This window comes from Echinops telfairi, unplaced genomic scaffold, assembly GCF_000313985.2.
Source record: "Echinops telfairi isolate 266 unplaced genomic scaffold, ASM31398v2 ScPeMD7_70;HRSCAF=299, whole genome shotgun sequence".
Classification (NCBI taxonomy): domain Eukaryota; kingdom Metazoa; phylum Chordata; class Mammalia; order Afrosoricida; family Tenrecidae; genus Echinops; species Echinops telfairi.
The window spans coordinates 19,068,678-19,087,907 of record NW_022103968.1 but is presented as its reverse complement, the minus strand read 5'-3'; the positions used below and the strand labels follow the sequence as shown (position 1 = coordinate 19,087,907).

General features: G+C 45.9%; 1 protein-coding gene and 1 non-coding gene across 2 annotated transcripts in view; both read left to right on the top strand.

The window, feature by feature from the left end:
- DUSP5 (dual specificity phosphatase 5) overlaps window positions 1–6,483 on the top strand; it is a 15,186-nt gene extending 8,703 nt beyond the window's left edge. Inside the window, exons 4-5 of the mRNA XM_045291417.1 lie at window positions 1,064–1,283; window positions 4,849–6,483. Coding sequence (XP_045147352.1) covers window positions 1,064–1,283; window positions 4,849–5,255 — 627 coding nt within the window. The 3' untranslated portion in view covers window positions 5,256–6,483. The remainder of the gene's footprint in view (window positions 1–1,063; window positions 1,284–4,848) is intronic.
- Window positions 6,484–12,501: 6,018 nt separating this feature from the next.
- LOC115870079 lies at window positions 12,502–12,608 on the top strand. The gene has a single exon (XR_004046541.1). It is a non-coding gene; the product is annotated as a U6 spliceosomal RNA (small nuclear RNA).
- The last annotated feature ends 6,622 nt before the right edge of the window (window positions 12,609–19,230 follow it).

Sequence of the window (19,230 nt, the reverse complement as noted above, 5' to 3'; positions counted from 1 at the left end):
TGGATGGATGGATGGATGGATGGATGGGTGGGTGGGTGGGTGGGTGGATGGATGGATGGATGGGACAGGAGAGGCAGCCATCTGAAAGCCACTGCCATCAAGTCATTCCCATGTCTTAGAAATCCTCAAATAGGGCTTGTGAGGCTGCAGATCTTCTACAGGGTCAGACAACGTCATCTTTGTCCCAAAGAGCAGCTGGTGGGGTTTGACCTATTGGCTTTGTCATTGGCAGCTCATGGCTTAACCCATGGCACCACCTGGGTTTCTCATTGCCACCTTAGAAGTCTGTTGATGCCAAGACTGCCAAGTGCAAGTAGCCAGCAGTTCTTGTTACCTTTGCCTCGGGGAACGTGGTCTCTGGTTCTCCCTTAATCTGTGTCTCGTTAATTAGACGCCTGGGTGTGTGTGTGTGTGTGTGTGAGTCTGGCACGTGGAAGGCAAGCATCTCTCCACTAGCCTAAGCTCTCTGTGAATGGGGACGGGGGGCAGGTGGGAAAGCCCCTCTGCCTTCAATTTTCACTAATTCATATGAGGATTCTGGGTAAACAGTAGTTGGTTCCAATTCTAAGAAGCACAGTTTTGTTTTTTTAAAGAGGTTGTATCTGAACATCTGAACTCTTAAGTGCATCTCAGTCTTAGGATGGCTGGTGTGGTGGCTGCCGGCTGTTGAGGGGATTGTATTTACAGGGACCCTGTCTGGATGACCAGAGTAGGGCCGCTCTAGAGTGTTCCCGAGCTGGTAACCCTGAGAGCAGCAGATCACTGCCACCCTTTCAGTTACCAGCTGAGCTCGTTACCATAGAACCACCAGGGTATCTTAAGATGAGCTACCCCCTATCAGATGTCAGAACCGCAAACTGCCATTTTACAGGTAAAGAGACCGAAGGTGGCCCCGGGGTTCAAGGTCCTGCCCTCCAAGAGCAGCTAGAAGGGCAACACAGTCTTCCCGTCCACCTGGAAACCAGGAAGGGAGCCACCCACGTTAAGAAAGAACTAGGTCAGGCTGGTTGTTTTTGAGCAAGCTAATCCAGTATTTCCTGGTGTCCTTTGTCCTCGCTTACAGGGCGGCCCCGTTGAAATCCTTCCCTTCCTCTACCTCGGAAGTGCCTACCATGCATCCAAGTGCGAGTTCCTCGCCAACCTGCACATCACAGCCCTGCTGAACGTCTCGCGGCGAACCTCCGAGGCCCACACGGCCCACCTGCACTACAAGTGGATCCCCGTGGAGGACAGCCACACGACCGACATCAGCTCCCACTTCCAAGAAGCAATAGACTTCATCGGTAGGTCCACACGCCGGGCCCCTCTCCCCGGGGGCTCATGGACTTGGGTTTTGATGCACTAATGGGGGACCTAGGGGTTACCTTCCCCAAGAAGAAGGGGTGCCTTGTCTCCACAGCCACCCAAAGTTGGGGCCGGGATGGAAAGGCTGCTGGAAAGGCAGAGAGGAGGATTTAAGTTGCTATTAATAGATGTTTTAATTTACGGCTTAAATGGATTCATGCAGTTTTATGGCAACAGTGCTTTTGTTATTGTTTCTGCCTGGGCGGGAACAGGGGACACATTTGCACAGAAGGCACCACGTGAGAGAAGCAAGGGGCGGTGAGCTCCCCCTCCCCCCCCAACTGGGCTTTTACGTAGGTTGGGATATTTTAAAAGTAAACAGAGGGATTGAGAGAACGCCACTTACCACCCAGCCCTGAGAGCCCAGCAACTTTTTTTGGCAAACAGCATGGGGGCATTTTGTTTTATGTTTTCAGCTAGTTTTGTATTAAAGATTGCACTCGACTCAAAGGGCTTTTAGCGTCTAGGTTTCTGCGCTGTCCCCATCCTTCTGCCTTGAGGGCTGCCCTGACATTTTCTGTCTGAGATTTGCAAACACCATTCTCCAACCTGGCAGGCATGCCTCCCTTTGCAGCCTTCTTCCTCTCCATCTTCAACACATGTAGTGGTTGAAACAACACGGTGTGGTGTGTTTCGAGGGACGTTGAAGGGCAAAGGCAGGTGCTAAGCCCAGCAGTAATGACTAAGAGGAGGGAGCAATTACAGGCACCCTGCGCCACGTGCTGGGCACGCTCACACATCATTTCCGCTGCCCAGGAAAAACCTGGTGAGGAAGCTGCCAGAAGTCACCTCCTGTCTCCAGGCTGAGGCCACCACAACGATGGGTGCTGGATAAGAAACTCTGGCCTTGGCCCACAGCCCCTGGGAAGGCTTTGCCCTTCTCAGCCTGGTTATTTAATTACCTAGATAGCTACCTACTGAGGTCATTAGACTCGCCCCCGTCCACTTCTCAGAACCCTCCCTCCCTGTCTTGTGTGTATTTGTGTTTGTGGACACAACTGCCCAAACCCACAGGAGGCGTTGTCCCAGGCTCTGGTTCAGTTGATGGGAGGGAGGGACGAGCATCTCGTGGGCAATGTGCTGAAGCCATGCCCAGACACTCCCAAGGGTGGTCTGAATGGGGGCCAGGGGAAGGCCAGCCTCTGAGGTGTTATGTAGCCTAGGCCCTTGGGTGTCACACTGGGGCAATTAGAAAGTTAGACATTGAAGGGGGCCAGCAGAGGACCAAAAGGGAAGAAGAGCCACAAGCCCAAATCCTAGTCATTCGGGGATCCCTCCTGTGGACCACTTACGTTGTTAGTGCCATGGAGTCAGTACCAACTTGAAGCAACCCTGCCCGGTCCTGTTCAGTCCTCACAGTTGTTCTTAGGTTTGAGCCCATTGTTGCAGCCACTGGGCCAATCCAGCGTGTCAAGGGCCTTCTTGTTTGCTGCCTCTCCATTTGACCAAGCATAGTGTCCTTCTCCAGGGACTGGTCTCTCCTGACAACACGTCCGATGTTACATGAGAACAAAGTCTTGCCATCCTGGCCTCTGAGAAGCATGCTGGCTCTTATTCCAAGACAGATTTGCTTGTTCTTTTGGCAGTCCACGGTACTTTCAATATTCTTCGCCAGTACCGTAGTTCAAACGCATAGATTCCTCTCCAGTGTTTTCTTACTCACTGTCCAGCTTCCCCTCACATAGGAGACTATCGAAAATAGCATGACTCGGGTCAGGTGAACCTTGGTCTTCAAATTCCATCCGTTGCTTTTCAACACTTTGGCACGAGGTCTTGTGCATCAGGATTACCCAATGCCATACGCCCTTTGAGCACATGACTGCCACTTCCATGAGCATTGACCGGGTTCAAGCAAGACAAACCCCTCAACAACTTGGATCTTTTTTCCGTGTATCGTGATGCTGCCTCTTGGCTCCGTTGCGAGGGTTTCGTTTTTGAGATGTCTGCAATCCTGAGTCTCCATCAGCAAGTGCTTCAAGTCCTCCTCACTTTCTGCAAGCAAAGTTGTGTCACCTGCATAGTGCAGGTTGTTAATGAGCCTTCCTCCAATCCTGATGCCATGTTCTTCTTCGTATAATCCAGCTGATTATTTGCTTCACATCCAGATTGAACAAGTGCGGTGAGAGGAGGCAACCCTGACACACTTTATATATAGTTGGTGGACTACTTAGAAGGATTTTTTTTTCCTTTTCGTGAGCCAGAGACTGATGGAGTGACACTGTCCCCAGAGACCTGCCCTTTGGGGTCTTGGTTCAGTAGGGAAAACCCTGGGGCTCGTCTCTGATCCCTCAGAAATGTTCTCTCTTCAATCTTAACAGTTGCATTTGCAAACTAACTGAAATTGATGGGAAGGGGGGCTGGCTTTTCCCTCCGCCCTTCAAAATCATAACTATTTTGCATACCCTGGCCTTCTCTTGTGCAAATTACATCTAACTTCCGGTGAGAGAATTTTTTCTTATTAGCGAAGAAGGAATTGGAAAGATTGTGGTTTGTTGTGTTTATAAAATATAAAATATCAGCCCGTCCTCCAGAGCTGTAGTTTTGGGGGATGGGAGCCCTGAAGAGGGGCAAGAAAGGAGGGGGTCCTCCCCTATTTTTTGTCATAATGAATTTAGAGAATATAAGCTGATGGTGGTGGCTTTATAGCAAAGCTCCCATTGTTGTGCAAGATGTAGTTTGCTAAATCCATTTATATCCTCCATCTAGTAAGCGTCACTTAGCCAGGGCTATAATTAGAGGCTGTGCACTATTTACTGTATGGTTCATGGTAGGAACCCTGGGAGCTGAGCCAAGCACATCCTGCCTTGGAACAGCTAGACTGGGTGTCTAGGGTGGCCGGGAGGCCTCAACCAGCCTGGAGCAGGTCTGCCCATTAGAACCTGAGAGGAATGGTTGCTACAGCTAGTCTTTTGAGCCTGGGACCATCTTAGAAAATCAAAGATGCCCTTTGGGGAAAAAAAGAAAAGAAAATATCATGGCTTGGCTCAGAAGCACATTAGTCTTCAGAGTAATGTCTTTGTTCTTTAACACTTTAAGTTAATCTTGTGCTGTAGATTTGCCCAATACAATGCCTTTTTTGATATCTTGTTTGTTCATTCCAAGAGTCATGATTGTGGATTCAAGTAAAATAAAATCCTTGACAACTTAAAAAAACAAACAAACAAACAAACACCTGCTCCTGGAATTCAGGTTGTGAGGAGATCCCCAGAAAGGGCTTGCTCCTGGTCTAGCGCCTCCAGTGGCAGAAGCAATGGCAACAAGTATCCTGGAGGCAGGTTCTCCACAGGGATAGACTTCATGGAATTTTCAGAAGCTCTGCCCTTAGCAGTTTGATTCAAGACTGGCAGAGGACCAGTAATATTACACTAATATTATTACCATAATATTACCATAATACCATAAGTAAGCATGCAAAACAGTTTGCTTGCAAGATTCTTTCCTGCATAATGCTTGTGCCTTGGCGTTGCCCTTGGATTCATCCCCACCCTCTTCTCTTCCCTCCAGACTGTGTCAGGGAAAAGGGAGGCAAGGTCCTCGTCCACTGTGAGGCCGGCATCTCCCGCTCGCCTACCATTTGCATGGCTTACCTCATGAAGACCCAGCAGTTGCACCTGAAGGAGGCCTTCGACTACATCAAGCAGAGGAGGAGTGTGGTCTCGCCCAACTTCGGCTTCCTGGGTCAGCTCCTGCAGTACGAATCTGAGGTCCTGCCTTCCATGCCCGCTCCCCAGGCTCCCTCCTGCCAAGGGGAGGCGGCGGGCTCTTCCTTTCTAGACCACTTGCAGACGCTGAGCCCTGATGTGCAGGGCGCCTACTGCACGTTCCCTACCTCGGTGCTGGCGCCAGTGCCCACCCACCCGACAGTCTCAGAGCTCGGCAGGAGCCCTGTGGCCACAGCCACGTCCTGCTAAATCCAGGATGGGGAGCCAACCCAGCCCCAAGAGCAACTGTGATACTGTCTTTGAAACTCACAGACATTTCAGACCTTGGCAATACCGAAGGCCTCCCTTTGTCACACTGGCCCGGTGGGACAGTGAGGGGTCACCTGTTGCGAACAGACTTCGGACTGACCTCGGTGGGGGGGGTGGGAGTGGGGGCAGGCCAAGCCATTTGCGAGCACAGCGTGTGCCGACTACTGTACTTCCAGATCCCCTGTGCTCCCTCTCAGGACAGCTTCGTCCAGGCACCTCAACCTTCTTCGCCTTCTCATTTCAAGCATAAGGCAATAAATAGCGGCAGCAACGTGGGAGGAAGCAGTTGCTGGACCAGGGGACGAGGCGGATCCAAGCCAGCTCCTTTGGAAGGAAGCACAATTCCCACTCTACTTCTTGAACTCTGACCGTCCTGGTGTCTGTCTCTGTTGCTTCAGGATAAGCTGATCATCATCCAGTCAGGAAAGCAATGCCACTGGCTATATAGGTCTGCCCATGGGAGCCATCCCAGTGGGAATGCTGCTCTCGTATTGAGATGTTTCCCTAAGCCACTTGCAACAGAAGCCCTTGGGCACAGACCACCTGCCAGGCCACGTGGAGGAGGGGCAGTGGTCAGAACTACCCTGTTTGTTGGGTGGGGCATCTACTGGTGTTCTGGAGAGGCTCCCTTGGGCCCACTGGAGACATGCGGTTAAAGTAGAAAGACTTTGTTGTCCACTGTGGCTTCTTCCCTGACCTGAGAGTTGTGTGATTTTGATTCATACTTGAATCTCTCTCGTTGCACCTCTCCTCCAAGCCCCTGCTGTGTCCCTGGGAAACTGCTCCAGACGATAGACCAAAAATCACCTTTTGGGGTGGGTAGCAGTGGGTGCCCGGAGGACAGGAAGACCACTCTGTATTCTGGCCAGTGTCGCAGCAAGCCGTTGTTTCCCTGGCTTGTTGTCCTCCTGCGTCCTGTGTCTCCGTCTCCTGGGACACGTGTTCTCTCCCCTGACCCTGGGGGTTGTCTTCAAGCTGTTGACTTCTGGGGTTTGTGGATTTCGCTATGTGGTACTATTACTGGTTGTTTTGTTTTGTTTTTGTCTGTAGGTTATTTTTCCAGGGGAAAAGGCAATAATTTCCTAAAACCCATGTGAATGTGAAGGAAAGCAGTGTGTTACTGGCTGTTGTTTTTTTTATATATATAGATATATAGTGAAAAATAAAATTGTTGAAGGAAAACACCTCTCCTTGGTCCTAAGTGAATTGGGGTGAGAGAAGAGGACCTCGTGATTGGAGGGGTGGGATTTTATTCCCAAAGGAATTGTAAGGTGGCGGTGGTGGGCTATGGGGCTCTGTGTCTGCCCCTGGACAGTTCAGCCTTGGAAACATCACATAGGGTTGGTCCATGTGACTAGGAATCCCCTCACTGGCAGTCGGCTTTGTTTTGTTTTGAGTTAACAGTAATGTAGAAACTGATCCGCCCAGTGTCAGAGTGTTCCACCGGAATCTTGCGTTCCTCGTCCCTGAAGTGAGAACTCCGTTAGTAATCCTGTAAGTCCCTTAAAGCTCAAAGCCCTCGATTCCAGCAACCCTGAGTGCCAAGCTTGTGGCCGGTGGCTGGCACAAGGTAGACACTCAGAAAAAGTTGTATAAACGTTCAAGTTTAGAGAAGTGAACTAGATGAAGGCTTGGCTTAAGTGCCTCCCATCCCACCCCCGGTTTTTAACCTCAGAATGAATGCTTCCAGATAATTCCCTCAGGAATTCCTAGGTAAATCCCTCAATGGGTGGGCTTAAATCCAAGACTGAATCAGCTTGCCTTCTGAGTAATTTTCACTGCGTTGGTGGAGGAAAGAAGGCACCATCAACGTCTCCCCATGACTGGGCCTACCTTTCTTCCTCCCTAACTTTTGGGGCTTCTGTCCTAGTCATGGGGTATGAGCATCTGCCTGAGATTTATGCTGCCCCATCAACTGGTGCCGGATACATGAGGGGATTCTAAGCATACCTTCAATCTGAGTCCAAAGATGCCCCTAGCTTCCTCAACATACACCACCATGTCTGCAAACAGCAAGGTGGCGACAACCCAGGGTAGCCAGCTCTTTGTAAATATGTCGTATCAAAGGTTTGGCTTGAATCCTCCCTCCTTTCTCTAACTTGCCCTGCACAGGTTCATTGGAAAGCCACCTTGGCTGGGGAAGCCCCCTTTTCTCCAATCCACTCCCCTTGTCCTGAGGGTCTAAGCAAGAGCTTCCAGGGGCAGAAAGTGGGATTAGCAAGTCCTGGTCTAGCCTTTCCCCTGTCCCCTAACTCAAGGTGCTAGTGAGCCTATCTCAACCTTTCTCCCAATGGATGTTCTCCAGGGCTTTGTCTGGGTGATACAGGGGTCTCCTCTCCCATGTCCATCTCTGAGCTTCTGATCACCCTTGGCATATGGCCTGGAAGCATGCCCATCGTGTGGGCCTGTCCAGGTTCTGACTGACTGCAGGGGCCTCAAGCAGGGCGTGGGAAGCTGGGGTGATGCGCTAAGCTGCGTCCCACTTGCTGACATTTGCTTTATTGCATTAAAGTCTTTCTCCGAAGGGTGAGTAAGTCCTCTAAGTCGGGCATATGAGGATTGCTCATCAGCTGATGAGTCACTGGAGCCTTAGCCGATGGAAGCCCCACAGCTGGGGATGGCGTGAACTCTCCCTCCACAGTCTCGATCACTCACACCTTCAATTTTGCCAAGACCTACTTCACACTGGCCCCCAGGACCAAATGGGAATCAGCTGGCACTCTCCTTGGTTTGGGGCCTTTGAGAGACATCTCTGGTCTCTAGCATCATCTAAAGAGGTACTTCTGAGAGGATAGAGGTGTTGGTTCTCCCTAATTCTGGTTTCCTGCTCGCCTTGTGCCACACTTGGTATCAGCGGAATACCTGAAGAGAGGACCAGGGCTTAAGAACTCCCTGCTTTTTGGATTGCAGCGGGTGTGCACTGGTGGCAAGAGTAACAGACAGTATTCATGAAAAGATGACAAACAGGAGTTACTGATTAGAGGGTACAGAGATTGGTTTTGTTTGGGGTAAGGAAAAAGTTCTGGAAATAAGTAGTGGGAATGATGGCACAACCCTGGGATGTCCTGCCACTGACTTCTTAAAAATGCTTACAATTTAGAAATTTGAATGCTGTATTTATTTTAGCAAAATACATTTTAAAAATCATTTCTAAAAAGCTAATGAACAGTGCAAGAATGCCTTTAAAAAAGGGCAACATTCACATTTCTAGGGCAGGTAGTACACCCAATCCGTTTTACCCAGTGCAGAGGCCTGCTTAGCTCTCTCTCTCTGGTGAGGCTGTTGCCGCTAGAAAGGGCAGTAATCCAGCCACGCTGCCATGGAAAGACCTTAATGAATCCCTGCAGGTTGCGTGTTCAGTGTGAGCACAATAACACCCCCCCACCCCCACCCCCCCACCCTGCCCCTGCCATCAGATCTCCAGTGAGCACTCTAAGGTGATGAATTATGGTACCTAAATTTTGAATGCTGGATTATTTGTAGTAGCAGATCAAATCTCCCACAATCACTAACAAAGTTTATAGAAACCAATAAGGCCAATGGGGGCCTTAGAACACACTCTTGAAGCAGCTGCTGGACATTTGTCTTTCTGAGCTTTCCCAGAAGTCACGAGAAAAGGTGTGCTTAAAAGGAACACATCTCCCAGATCATGAACCTCCCATACAGCATCATGGCAAAACCAAGTTCATCACCCTCGGGTCTATACTAACTCAGCGCGACCCTCTAGGACAGGGTAAAACTGCCCCTGTGGGTTTTTGAGACTGCGGCTCTACTGGAGTAGAAAACCCTTCTTTCTCTCAAGGAGGGACCAGTGTTTTTGAACTGTTGACCTTGCATTATGATTAGGAAGACAAAATCAAATGATTTCTAGTTGGCAAGGTAAAAACAATCTAGAAGCATGGCTTCTCGCACCAGATCCAGGGGAGCCTCGTGCTTGGAACCTTCAAGGGGAGACATCTGTGTGTCGAGTGTATGGGTGGCAGTGATGAGATGGGTGGGGGCCTGGAAACAAGTCCTCTACAACCCCATAGCTTGCCAGGCTTTGAGAAGTCATGTAGTTCCATTTACGCCTCAAAAGAACCACCCCCAAACCAGCCCAGAATTACCTGGTTTTTTCGTAGAAAAGCAGGGGAGGGAGATGACAAGTCTCAAGTCCTTGCCGGCCCCTTGCTGGGTGCTGTGCATATGTTCCTCATTGAAGATCTACCAGAAGCCCTAAAGATGGGTACAGGTCAGAAAACGGAGAGGTTACGTGCTTTGCCCAAGCGTACACAACTTGTTCTTGTTAGGTTTCAGCTCCCAGCGATTCTATGTTCAACAGAACAAAACGCTGCCCAGTCATGCGCCTCCTCACAACTGTTTTATTGAGCCCATTGTTCCAGTCCGGGTGTCAGTCCCTCTTGTTAAGGGTCGCCCTCTTCTTTGCTGACCCTCTATCAAGCCTGGTCTCCTTTCCCAGGGACTGTCTGAAGTGCGTAAGACAGAGTCTCACCATCCTCGCTTCTAAGCAGCCTTCTGGTTGTACTTCCTCCGAGACAGACTTGCTTGAGATGCCTTGGACTACCAGAAGAACAATGTTCTTCACCAACATCATAATTCAGATGCGTCCAATTTTCCCTTTGGGTCTTTCTTCTTTATTGACCAGCTTTCACGTGCATAGGACGCAAATGAAAATACCAGGGCTTCTGGGAGATTTGCAAAAGTTACAGTCGACAAGACAAATACTGTAATCTACACAATCCTGCAATAGTGGAGCTCTCTAAAGAGCTGCTTAGATAGACACGCAGGCGGAGTAGGTGTGGGAGGGAGTAGGAGTATTCCCATGACTATATGTAGACCCAACAGAGGATTTTTGTATACGTGTGCTTACCTTTGCTGCAAATATATGTGAGTGTGCTAGTGCACAGGGGCAGAGTTATAAAAGCGTGTTAGACGGACGCAAGCCTCTTGAGTTGCTCAAGGCCTGGAGCAGAGGTCGGCAAACTTTTGAGATGGAAGAGCCAATCCTGTCCCTCACAATTTAAAAATGATTCAAGAGCCATACATGTATTTTTATAAGCAAATGAAATCAACATTTTCTGAATAATATCCTTTCAATTTTACGTCAGAACCATATATATATATATATACCGAAAGAGCCAAATATGGCTCTCGAGACACAGTTTACTGACCCTTGGTCTCAGGGATCAGGACCATAGTCCCAGGAGGCATCAAGGTCAATTGGCATAACATAGTTCATAAAGGTAATGCTCTACATCCTACCTGGCTGATTAGCAACTGGCCTCTTAAAAGCTCCTGAGCAGCACTCAGAGGTGCAACTCTTAGTCTATCCCTGTCCAGAAAAAAGAAAAATCATGAAGAGAGACAGATCCATGGAAACAATTAGTCCAATAGACCAGACAAACATCAGTCTCCGAAACTAGACAGTGCCCGGCTACAACTACCAATGCTTGGAAAAGGATCATATTGGAAGATCCTGCATAGAGTGGGATATAAAAATGTGGAACAAACACCAAAATCATAAAAGAGACCCGAGTTACTTATCTGACAGAGACCGGTGGCACCCTCAAGACAATCGCTCTTAGTCTCCCTGCAGGCCTAGACTTGAACTCACGATGGGATTGAATAATCAACTACTTAAGCACAAAGGGCAGCATTTGCCCTAGGACAAAGTGCAGAGGGTCCAAAATGAGGGATGGGAACCGAAAAGACTGGGAGGAAGTGGAATGAGTGATGGCACGATGGAGGCACTGCAATGGATGGGTTGGAATATGTATAGGAATTGCTGACTGTTAAATCGATGCTCCGCTCCGTAAGATTTCACCCATGTCCAAATAAAAGTTTAAGAAGTAAATACCATGACATGGGCTAGGCACACTTCAGTCTTCAAAGTTACATCTCTGCTTTGAACACTTTAAAGAGCTCTCTTGCAGTTGTGCTCAATGCCACACGTAACCAGAGCCTGGGAGTGTCACAACTTCAATCCCCGGCTCCTATCACACCCCAAAGGCCAGGCTCTGGGCCTACACTGCTCTGTTTCCCAGAAAAGGAAATTCAAAAGCTTCTCAGTGTTCCCATGCCTTCCTCAAATATAGTTTGGAAATCTATTTGTTCTTTAGAGCCAGGTTTCAGGTGGTGTCATTTAAAAGTCGGTTAACTTTTACTAAACCTTCTTTTCCAACATTATTACCTTTAGATCTGGGAATTGAATTTCAAGTGGGTTATTATCAGCAATCCGATGTGTGCACGGAGGATGCCAAACACAGCAGCAAGGGGATTAGAGACTATATTATATGCAGAAGCTGCAACTGAAAAGATAAGATAGGACCTTGGGGGCAGTGAGTGTAATTTCTCCACCTCACCCAGAGAATAACCCTACCCCAGCCTTTAGCAATCACTGCTCTGATGTCCTTCATTAAAAAAAAATTTTTCCCCTTCAATTTTGCCTTTTACAGAGTTTTATATAGATGGAGTCACAGTACATAGGTTGTTAAATCAGACTTACCATATTTAACATAATGCAAAGGAAGCCCATCCGTGTGGTGAGTATTAATTATTCATCTCACGTTATTGCCAGGGTAGTGCTTCCTGGCATGGATGTACCAACATCTGTTATCAGTTTACTCACCGATGGACATTTGGGTCATTCCTAGCTTTGGACTATTTAAAGATGAAGTTGTAACGGCTATTTGTGAACATAGTTCTGGGTCATCTGCGAAGTGCATGCCTGATTTTCTAAGAAATTGCTGACCTATTTTCCAAGGTGGTTGTAGCATTCGCACTTCTACCAGCAATGAGAAGTCCTTCCAGTTTCTCAGTATCCTAGGTAAGACTTCTGTTACTGTGATTTAGTCATTTAACAATAGTGCAGTCATTCTAGCAGTATTGTAGGGAGCCCTGGTGGTTTCATGGATTAGGCCTGGGGCTCTTGCCACATGGTCAGTAGTTCCCACCCACCAGCCCTCCAAGGGAGGGAGAGAGATGCAGCTAAAGGCACCCATAAAGATTCACAACCTCGGAGGAGGGGGAAAAATGAGGACCTGATGCCAGGGCCTTAAGGGGAGAGCAAATGTTTTGAGAGTGATGAGGGCAATGAATATATAAATGTGCTTTACACAATTGATGTATGTATGGATTGTGATAAGAGTTGTATGAGCCCCTAATAAAACGATTAAAAAAAATAATTGTGCTTGCTTCAGCAGCACATATACTAAAATTGGAACAATGTACAGAAGATTAACATGGCCCTTGTGCAAGGATGACATGCAAATTTGTGAAGCATTCCATATTAAAAAAAAGAAAAGATTCACAGCCTCAAGAGCCCAAGGGGCAGTTCTACTTTGCCCTCTGGGGACCCTCTGAGTTGGAACGGACTCAATGACAGTGTGTTTGGGGGTTGCAGCAGTAAGTGGTACTTCGTTGACTTTTAAAACTTAGATTTCTCTAATTCCTAATGCTATTGGGAATTTTTTCCATGGGCTTAACAGCCATTTCTATGTCTTCTTTGGTAAAGTATTTTGTTGAAATGATGCTTTAAATCAGCTCTTTTTCTTTTTACATTTTTATTTCGTTGTTGTTGGGAATAGACACAGCCAGGTACACACTCGGCCATCCATTTCTAACAGGTGCAGTTGGATGACCACCCTCCCCCTCCTATGCCGAGTGGTTCCTCCTCCATTAATCTAAGCGCACTGTCCCTTGAGTTCCCATCTTCCCTCCAGAGCTGCTGTTCTCACTGGGATCCCATAGAGATGGCTCCTTTAAAAGCATCATCCTGCGGGCAGATCTGTTTTACTAGTTGGGCTGAAACACTGATTTTGACCAGACTTCAGGGGATAGTTTTAATTTAAATTTGAAGGATTATCTCAGGGTCAGAGTTACAGGAGTTCATTCAGACCCCAAGCTATTTTTCCGTATGATTTAGTTGTAATAGCCAATGGGATAGTATCTTCATTCTTGCAGCTTTTTAAGCAGTTCTGAAATCAGAAAATGTAAGCCCTTCAACACATTTCTTTTAAGATTGCTTTGGTGAACCTTGAATTTTCACGGAGTATGTAGCATCCGTTTGTCCATTGCTTTTCTTTTCTTTCTTTCTTTTTTGAAAAAATCCATTACTTTTATGCAAACTTTTTTTTTCTTTTTTAAATCATTTTATTGGGGGCTCATACAACTCTTATATAATCCATACATCCATCCATTGTGTCAAGCACATTTGTTGCCACCATCATTCTCAAAACATTTGCTTTCTACTTCAGCCCTTGGTATCAACTCCTCATTTTTCCCCTCCCTCCTCGCTCCCCCTCCTTCACAAACCCTTGATAATTTATAAATTATTATTTGTCATATCTTATACTGTCTGACATCTCCCTTCACCCACTTTTCTGTTGTCCATCCCCTAGGGAGAAGGTTATATGTAGATCCTTGTGATCAGTTCCCCCTTTCTACCTCATCTTCCACTTCCCCTTCTGATATTGTTACTCTCATTATTGGTCCCAAGGGGTTTATCTGTCCTGGATTCCCTGTGTTTCCAGTTCCTATCTGTACCAGTGTACATCCGCTGGTCTTGCTGGATTTCTAAGGTAGAATTGGGACCATGATAGTTGGGGGGAGGAAGCATTTAAGAACTAAAGGAAAATTGTACGTTTCATCATTGCTACACACTGCACCCTGACTGGCTCGTCTCCTCCCCATGACCCTTCTGTAAGGGGATGTCCAGTTGCCTACAGATGGGCTTTGGGTTTCCACTCCGCATTCCCCCTCATTCACAGTGATGTGCTTGGGTATCATATCATTCCAAGGGAACAACAAGTGATCCAAAATCAGTGGTGAGGAGGGTGTAAGAGGCCTGGTAGGGCTTGATCAAGGGCAATGTAATTGAGAGGAATTACTGAAACCCAAACAAGGCTGAGCGTGATAGTGCGACAAGAGGAAAGTAAAAGGAAATAGAGGAAAGAACTAGGAGGCAAAGGGTATTTATAGAGGTCTGAATACAGGCATGTACATATATAAAGAAATTGATATATGACAATGGGGAAATATATCTATGTGCATATATTTATAGGTTTAGTATTAAGGTAGCAGATGGACATTGGACCTCTACTCAAGTACTCCCTCAATCCTGGAGCACTTTGTTCTATTAAACTGGCATTCCATGATGCTCACCTTCCCGATATGATCACTGAAGACAAAGCGGGTACATAAGCAAATGTGGTGAAGAAAGTTGATGGTGCCAGGCTATCAAAAGATATAGCATCTGGGGTCTTAAAGGCTTGAAGATAAACAGGCAGCCATCTACCTGAGAAGCAACAAAGCCCACATGGAAGAAGCACACCAGCCTGTGTGATTATGAGATGTCAATGGGATCAGGAATCAGGCATCAAAGAACAGTTTGTCAATTTTTATAAAGAACCTCAGCTGGGGTTTTGATTGGGCTTGCAAGCAACTTGTAGATCAATTTAGGGAACTTCATTATTTTCATAGTATTAAGTCTTCCAACCCATGACTTGGGGTATCTTTCCATTTATTCAGTCTTTAATTTCTCTCAAAGTTTTGTAGTTTTTGGTGTGGAAGTCTTATGCTTTTGTTATTGCATTTACTCCTAGGTATTTTATTCTTTTTGATGCACTGTAAATAGAATTGTTTTCATAATTTCGTTACATTGATTTTTAAGTGTTGACTAAGCCTTGCATTTCTTGGATAAATCCCACTTGACTACATTGTGTTATATTTTTAATAGATTGCTGGATTTGATTTGCTAAAATTTTGTTAAGGATTTTGGCGTCTGTGTTTTTGTGGATTATTGGTTTTATTATTGGGAAATGTTGCTCTGACAAAATAATTTGGAAAAGAGTTCCTTCTTCTTTGAGTTTCTCTAAGAGATTGTACAGAATTGGCATGCTGCCTTCCTTAAATGCTAGGTAGAATTTAAGAGTGAGAGAGATTTTCATTTTGTAATGCTTTGAAACTATGAATTCTATTTATTTAGAAAATCTGGAACTCTTCCAGCTATTTTCTTCTTCTGGATGCATTTTGGCAGTTCATGTCTTTCAAGTCATTGCTCCTGTCAGCTCAGTTGCCGAGTTTGTTTCGCGTTGTGAACAAGATTTCTTGTTGTCCTGTAAGTCTCTTAGGAGCCGGAGTTGGATTCCTGCTGTCGCTCATGATATGCGTAATTTTTGTCCTTTTCATTTTCTCCTACCAGGAAGACTGTGTATCATCAATTTTATCTATCTTTTCAAAAGAACAAGTTTTTGGTCTCATTGGTATCTTTTCTCTATTATGTGTGATTTTCTACATCATTGACCTTGTTTACTTCTGGCTTCTTCTTCTTTATAAGTTCTTAAGGTGGAAACTGATCGTTGATGCTTACATTTTAATTTGTAAGAATGGCCAAAATACAAGTACAATTCAATAGAGTATTTTTGTGTGTGAGAGACAGGAAGGGGTTTTGAGGTGAGGAAGACAATCACAATAGGCTTTTAAAAACAACACCAAACACTTTTACTGTGAATTAGGTGAAGGCTTACAGAGCAGATCCGACAGTTCATACACGTTTGTCTCAATTTACACCTTACAATCCCCTCAGTGGGCCGTCACATGTCCCTCTCCCTGCCTGTGTTTCCTGTGTCCATTCTTCCTTCCCAACCTGCTGAACATTGTCCGGGGGTAAATACAGCCCTTTTTATCTTGAATTGTTGATGTTTCTCACAAAGGAGTAAGTTCAGTTCCACATCTGAAGGGTGATTGGATCCCAACACAATAGACTTTGTACTTTGGGCGAAAGTTTACAGAGCCAATTAATTTTCCATTCAATACTTTATTTGCATTTTGTTTTTTGACAATGATTACAATCCCCTGGATGTGATAGAGTTCTTCCCATTTCCTCCCTGGATTCCCTGTTTCTATTCTTCCTTTTCTGCCCTTCCTGCCTTCTGGACTTGGTTTTTAGACATACGCGGCCCTTTTGCTTGCATGTGGTTGATTGTACTGAATACTCCTTTTGTTATCATCACTGAATTTTTTTTTAAACATTTTATTAGGGGCTCATACAACTGTTATCCCAATCTATACACACATCAATTGTGTAAAGCGCATTTGTACATCATTTTTCAAAACATTTTCTCTCCATTTAAACCCCCGACATTAGGTCTTCATTTTTCCCCTCCCTCCCCCTCCCCCCTCCCACATGAGCCCTTGATAGTTTATAAATGGGTATTTTGTCATATCTTGCCCTGTCCGACGTCTCCCTTCATCCACTTTTCAGTTGTCTGTCCCCCAGGGAGGAGGTCACACACAGTTCCATGTAATCGGTTCCCTCTTTCCTACCCATTCTCCCTTTACCCTCCCTGTTTTGCCACTCACACCACTGGTCCTATAGGGCTCATCCATCCTGGATTCCCTGTATTTTCAGTTCCTATCTGTACCAGTGTACCTCCTCTGGTCTAGCCAGACTTGCAAGATAGAATTCGAGTCATGGTAGTGGGAACGGGGAGGAAACATTTAGGAACTAGAGGAAAGTTGTATTTCTCATCATTGTTACATCGCACCCTGACTGGCTCATCTCCTCCCCGAGACCCCTCTGCAAGGGGATCTCCAGTGGCCTACTAATGGGCTTTGGATCTCCACTCCGCACTCCCCCCATCATTCACTATGGTAAGATTTTTTGTTCTGATGATGCCTTATACCTGATCCCTTCGACACCTCGTGGTTGCATAGGCTGGTGTGTTTCTTCCATGTTGGCTTTGTTGCTTCTGAGCTTGATGGCCGCTTGATTACCTTCAAGCCTTTAAGACCCCAGACGCTATACTTTTTGATAGCCGGGCACCATCAGCTTTCTTCGCCACATTTGCTTATGCACCCATTTGTCTTCAGCGTCACTGAATTTTATGTTCTGTGGGACACAATCATTTTAATCTTTTTTTAAACAGTCTTGTTGGCATAAAATTCATATACTGTATAATTCAATGGTTTAAATAGATTAAACAGATTTGTGCAATCTTCACTACAAGTTTAGAACATTCGCTTTGTTATTATAACCCATTATATTTGTTGTTGTTGTTGTTGTTGTTGTTGTTAGGTGCCATCAAGTTGGTTCCAACTCAGAGCAACCCTATGCACCACAGAACGCAACACTGTCCGGTCCTGCACCATCCTCCCAATTATTCTTTTGTTTGAGGCTGTTGTGGAAGCCACTGTGTCAGTCCGTCTTATCAAGGACCTCCTCTTTTTTTGCTGCCCCTCCACTTTCCCAAGCCTGACTTCCTTCTCCAGGCATTGGTCTCTCCTGACAGCATGTCCAAAGTACGTGAGAAGTCTCATCATCATTGCCTCTAGGGAGCATTCTGGCTGTACTCTTCCAAGGTTGAGCCATTTGTTCTATCAGCAGTCCATGGTACTTTTACACCGTAGTTCAAATGCATCGATTTTTGTTGTTGTTGTTTTCTTTTCTTTACTCAATGTACAGCTTTTACATCCATATGAGGAAATGGAAAATACCATGGCTTAGGTTAAGCATACCTTAGTCCTCAAAGTAACATCCTTGCTTTTCAGGTCTTGTGCAGCAAATTTAATGCATGGTTTAATCTCTTGACTGCTGCGTCCATGAGCATGGATTGTGGATCTAAGATGAAATCCTTGGCAACTTTAATCATTTCTTCATTTGTCATGATGTTATCTACGGGTCCAATTGTGGGGATTCTGGTCTTCCTTGCATTGAGCTGTGATCCATACTAAAGGCTGCAGTCCTTGATCTTCATCAGCAAGTGCTTTAAGTCCTCACTTTCAGCAAGCAAGGTTGTGTCATCCAGTGTTAATAAGCCTTCCTCCAATCTTAGTGCCATGTTCTTCTTCATTTGGTCCAGCTTCTCTGATTACTTACTCAGCATACAGATTGAACAAATTTGGTGACATAACACAACCCTGTCACACGCCTTTCCTGACTTGAAACAGTATTCCCGTATGCTGTTCTCACAACTGTTTCTTGACCAATATACAGGTTCTGCATGAGCACAATGAAGTTTTCTAGAATTCCCATTCTTCTCAAGACTTTTCATAGTTAGGTATGGTCCACACAGTCAAATACTTTTGCATAGTCAATGAAGCACAAGTAAACATGTTCTTGGTATTTTCTGCTTTTAGCCAAGATCCATCTGACATCAGCAATCATATCCCTTGTTCCACATCCTCTTCTGAATCCAGCCTGAACCTGTGGTAGGTCCCTGTCAATGTATTGCTCCAGTCTCGTTGGACGATTGTGGTAGTTACATAATCTGTTGTCAACTTGAGACTGAAGAGTAAAGGGTGGAGCTTAGCCTGTCAATTAGGTCACAGCTTGATGGCCTCATTTTGAGCTGCTAAAAAGATAAATAGCTCACTGGAGGTGGGGCACTCCCTCCCTCCCTGTGAGACATTCCTGCGGACAAGACACTTGGAGCTACACTAGAGCCCTGGAGCTGAAGGAGCCATGGGGGGACCCCTGCCAATACTGAGATGTTTCCACTGCCCCTGGCTATAAGACTTTCCACCCACTGGCCTGTGATCTTCCTGCATTTGGTGTCATTGCATGTGTTCCGTGAGTCTGAAGCAGAATTTATCGATTGGTAATCGACATATGGGCTAATACTGGATTTGTGGACTTGACCTGGCCTGGACTGGGATATTTTCTCAATATTCAATTGCTCTTTCTTTTTTTTCTTTGTCCGAATTGCTCTTTCTTATACACATGAGTGTCTATGAGTTTGCTTTTCTAGTCTACCAAGAATAACACAATGATCTTCAGCCAAATTTTATTTTCATGTGACATCAATGATACTGTTCTATACTTTCCACATTCTCTTGGGTCACCTTTCTTTGGAATGGGTACAAATATGGATCTCTTCCAGTCAGTTTGCCAAGTAGCTGTCTTCTAAATTTACAT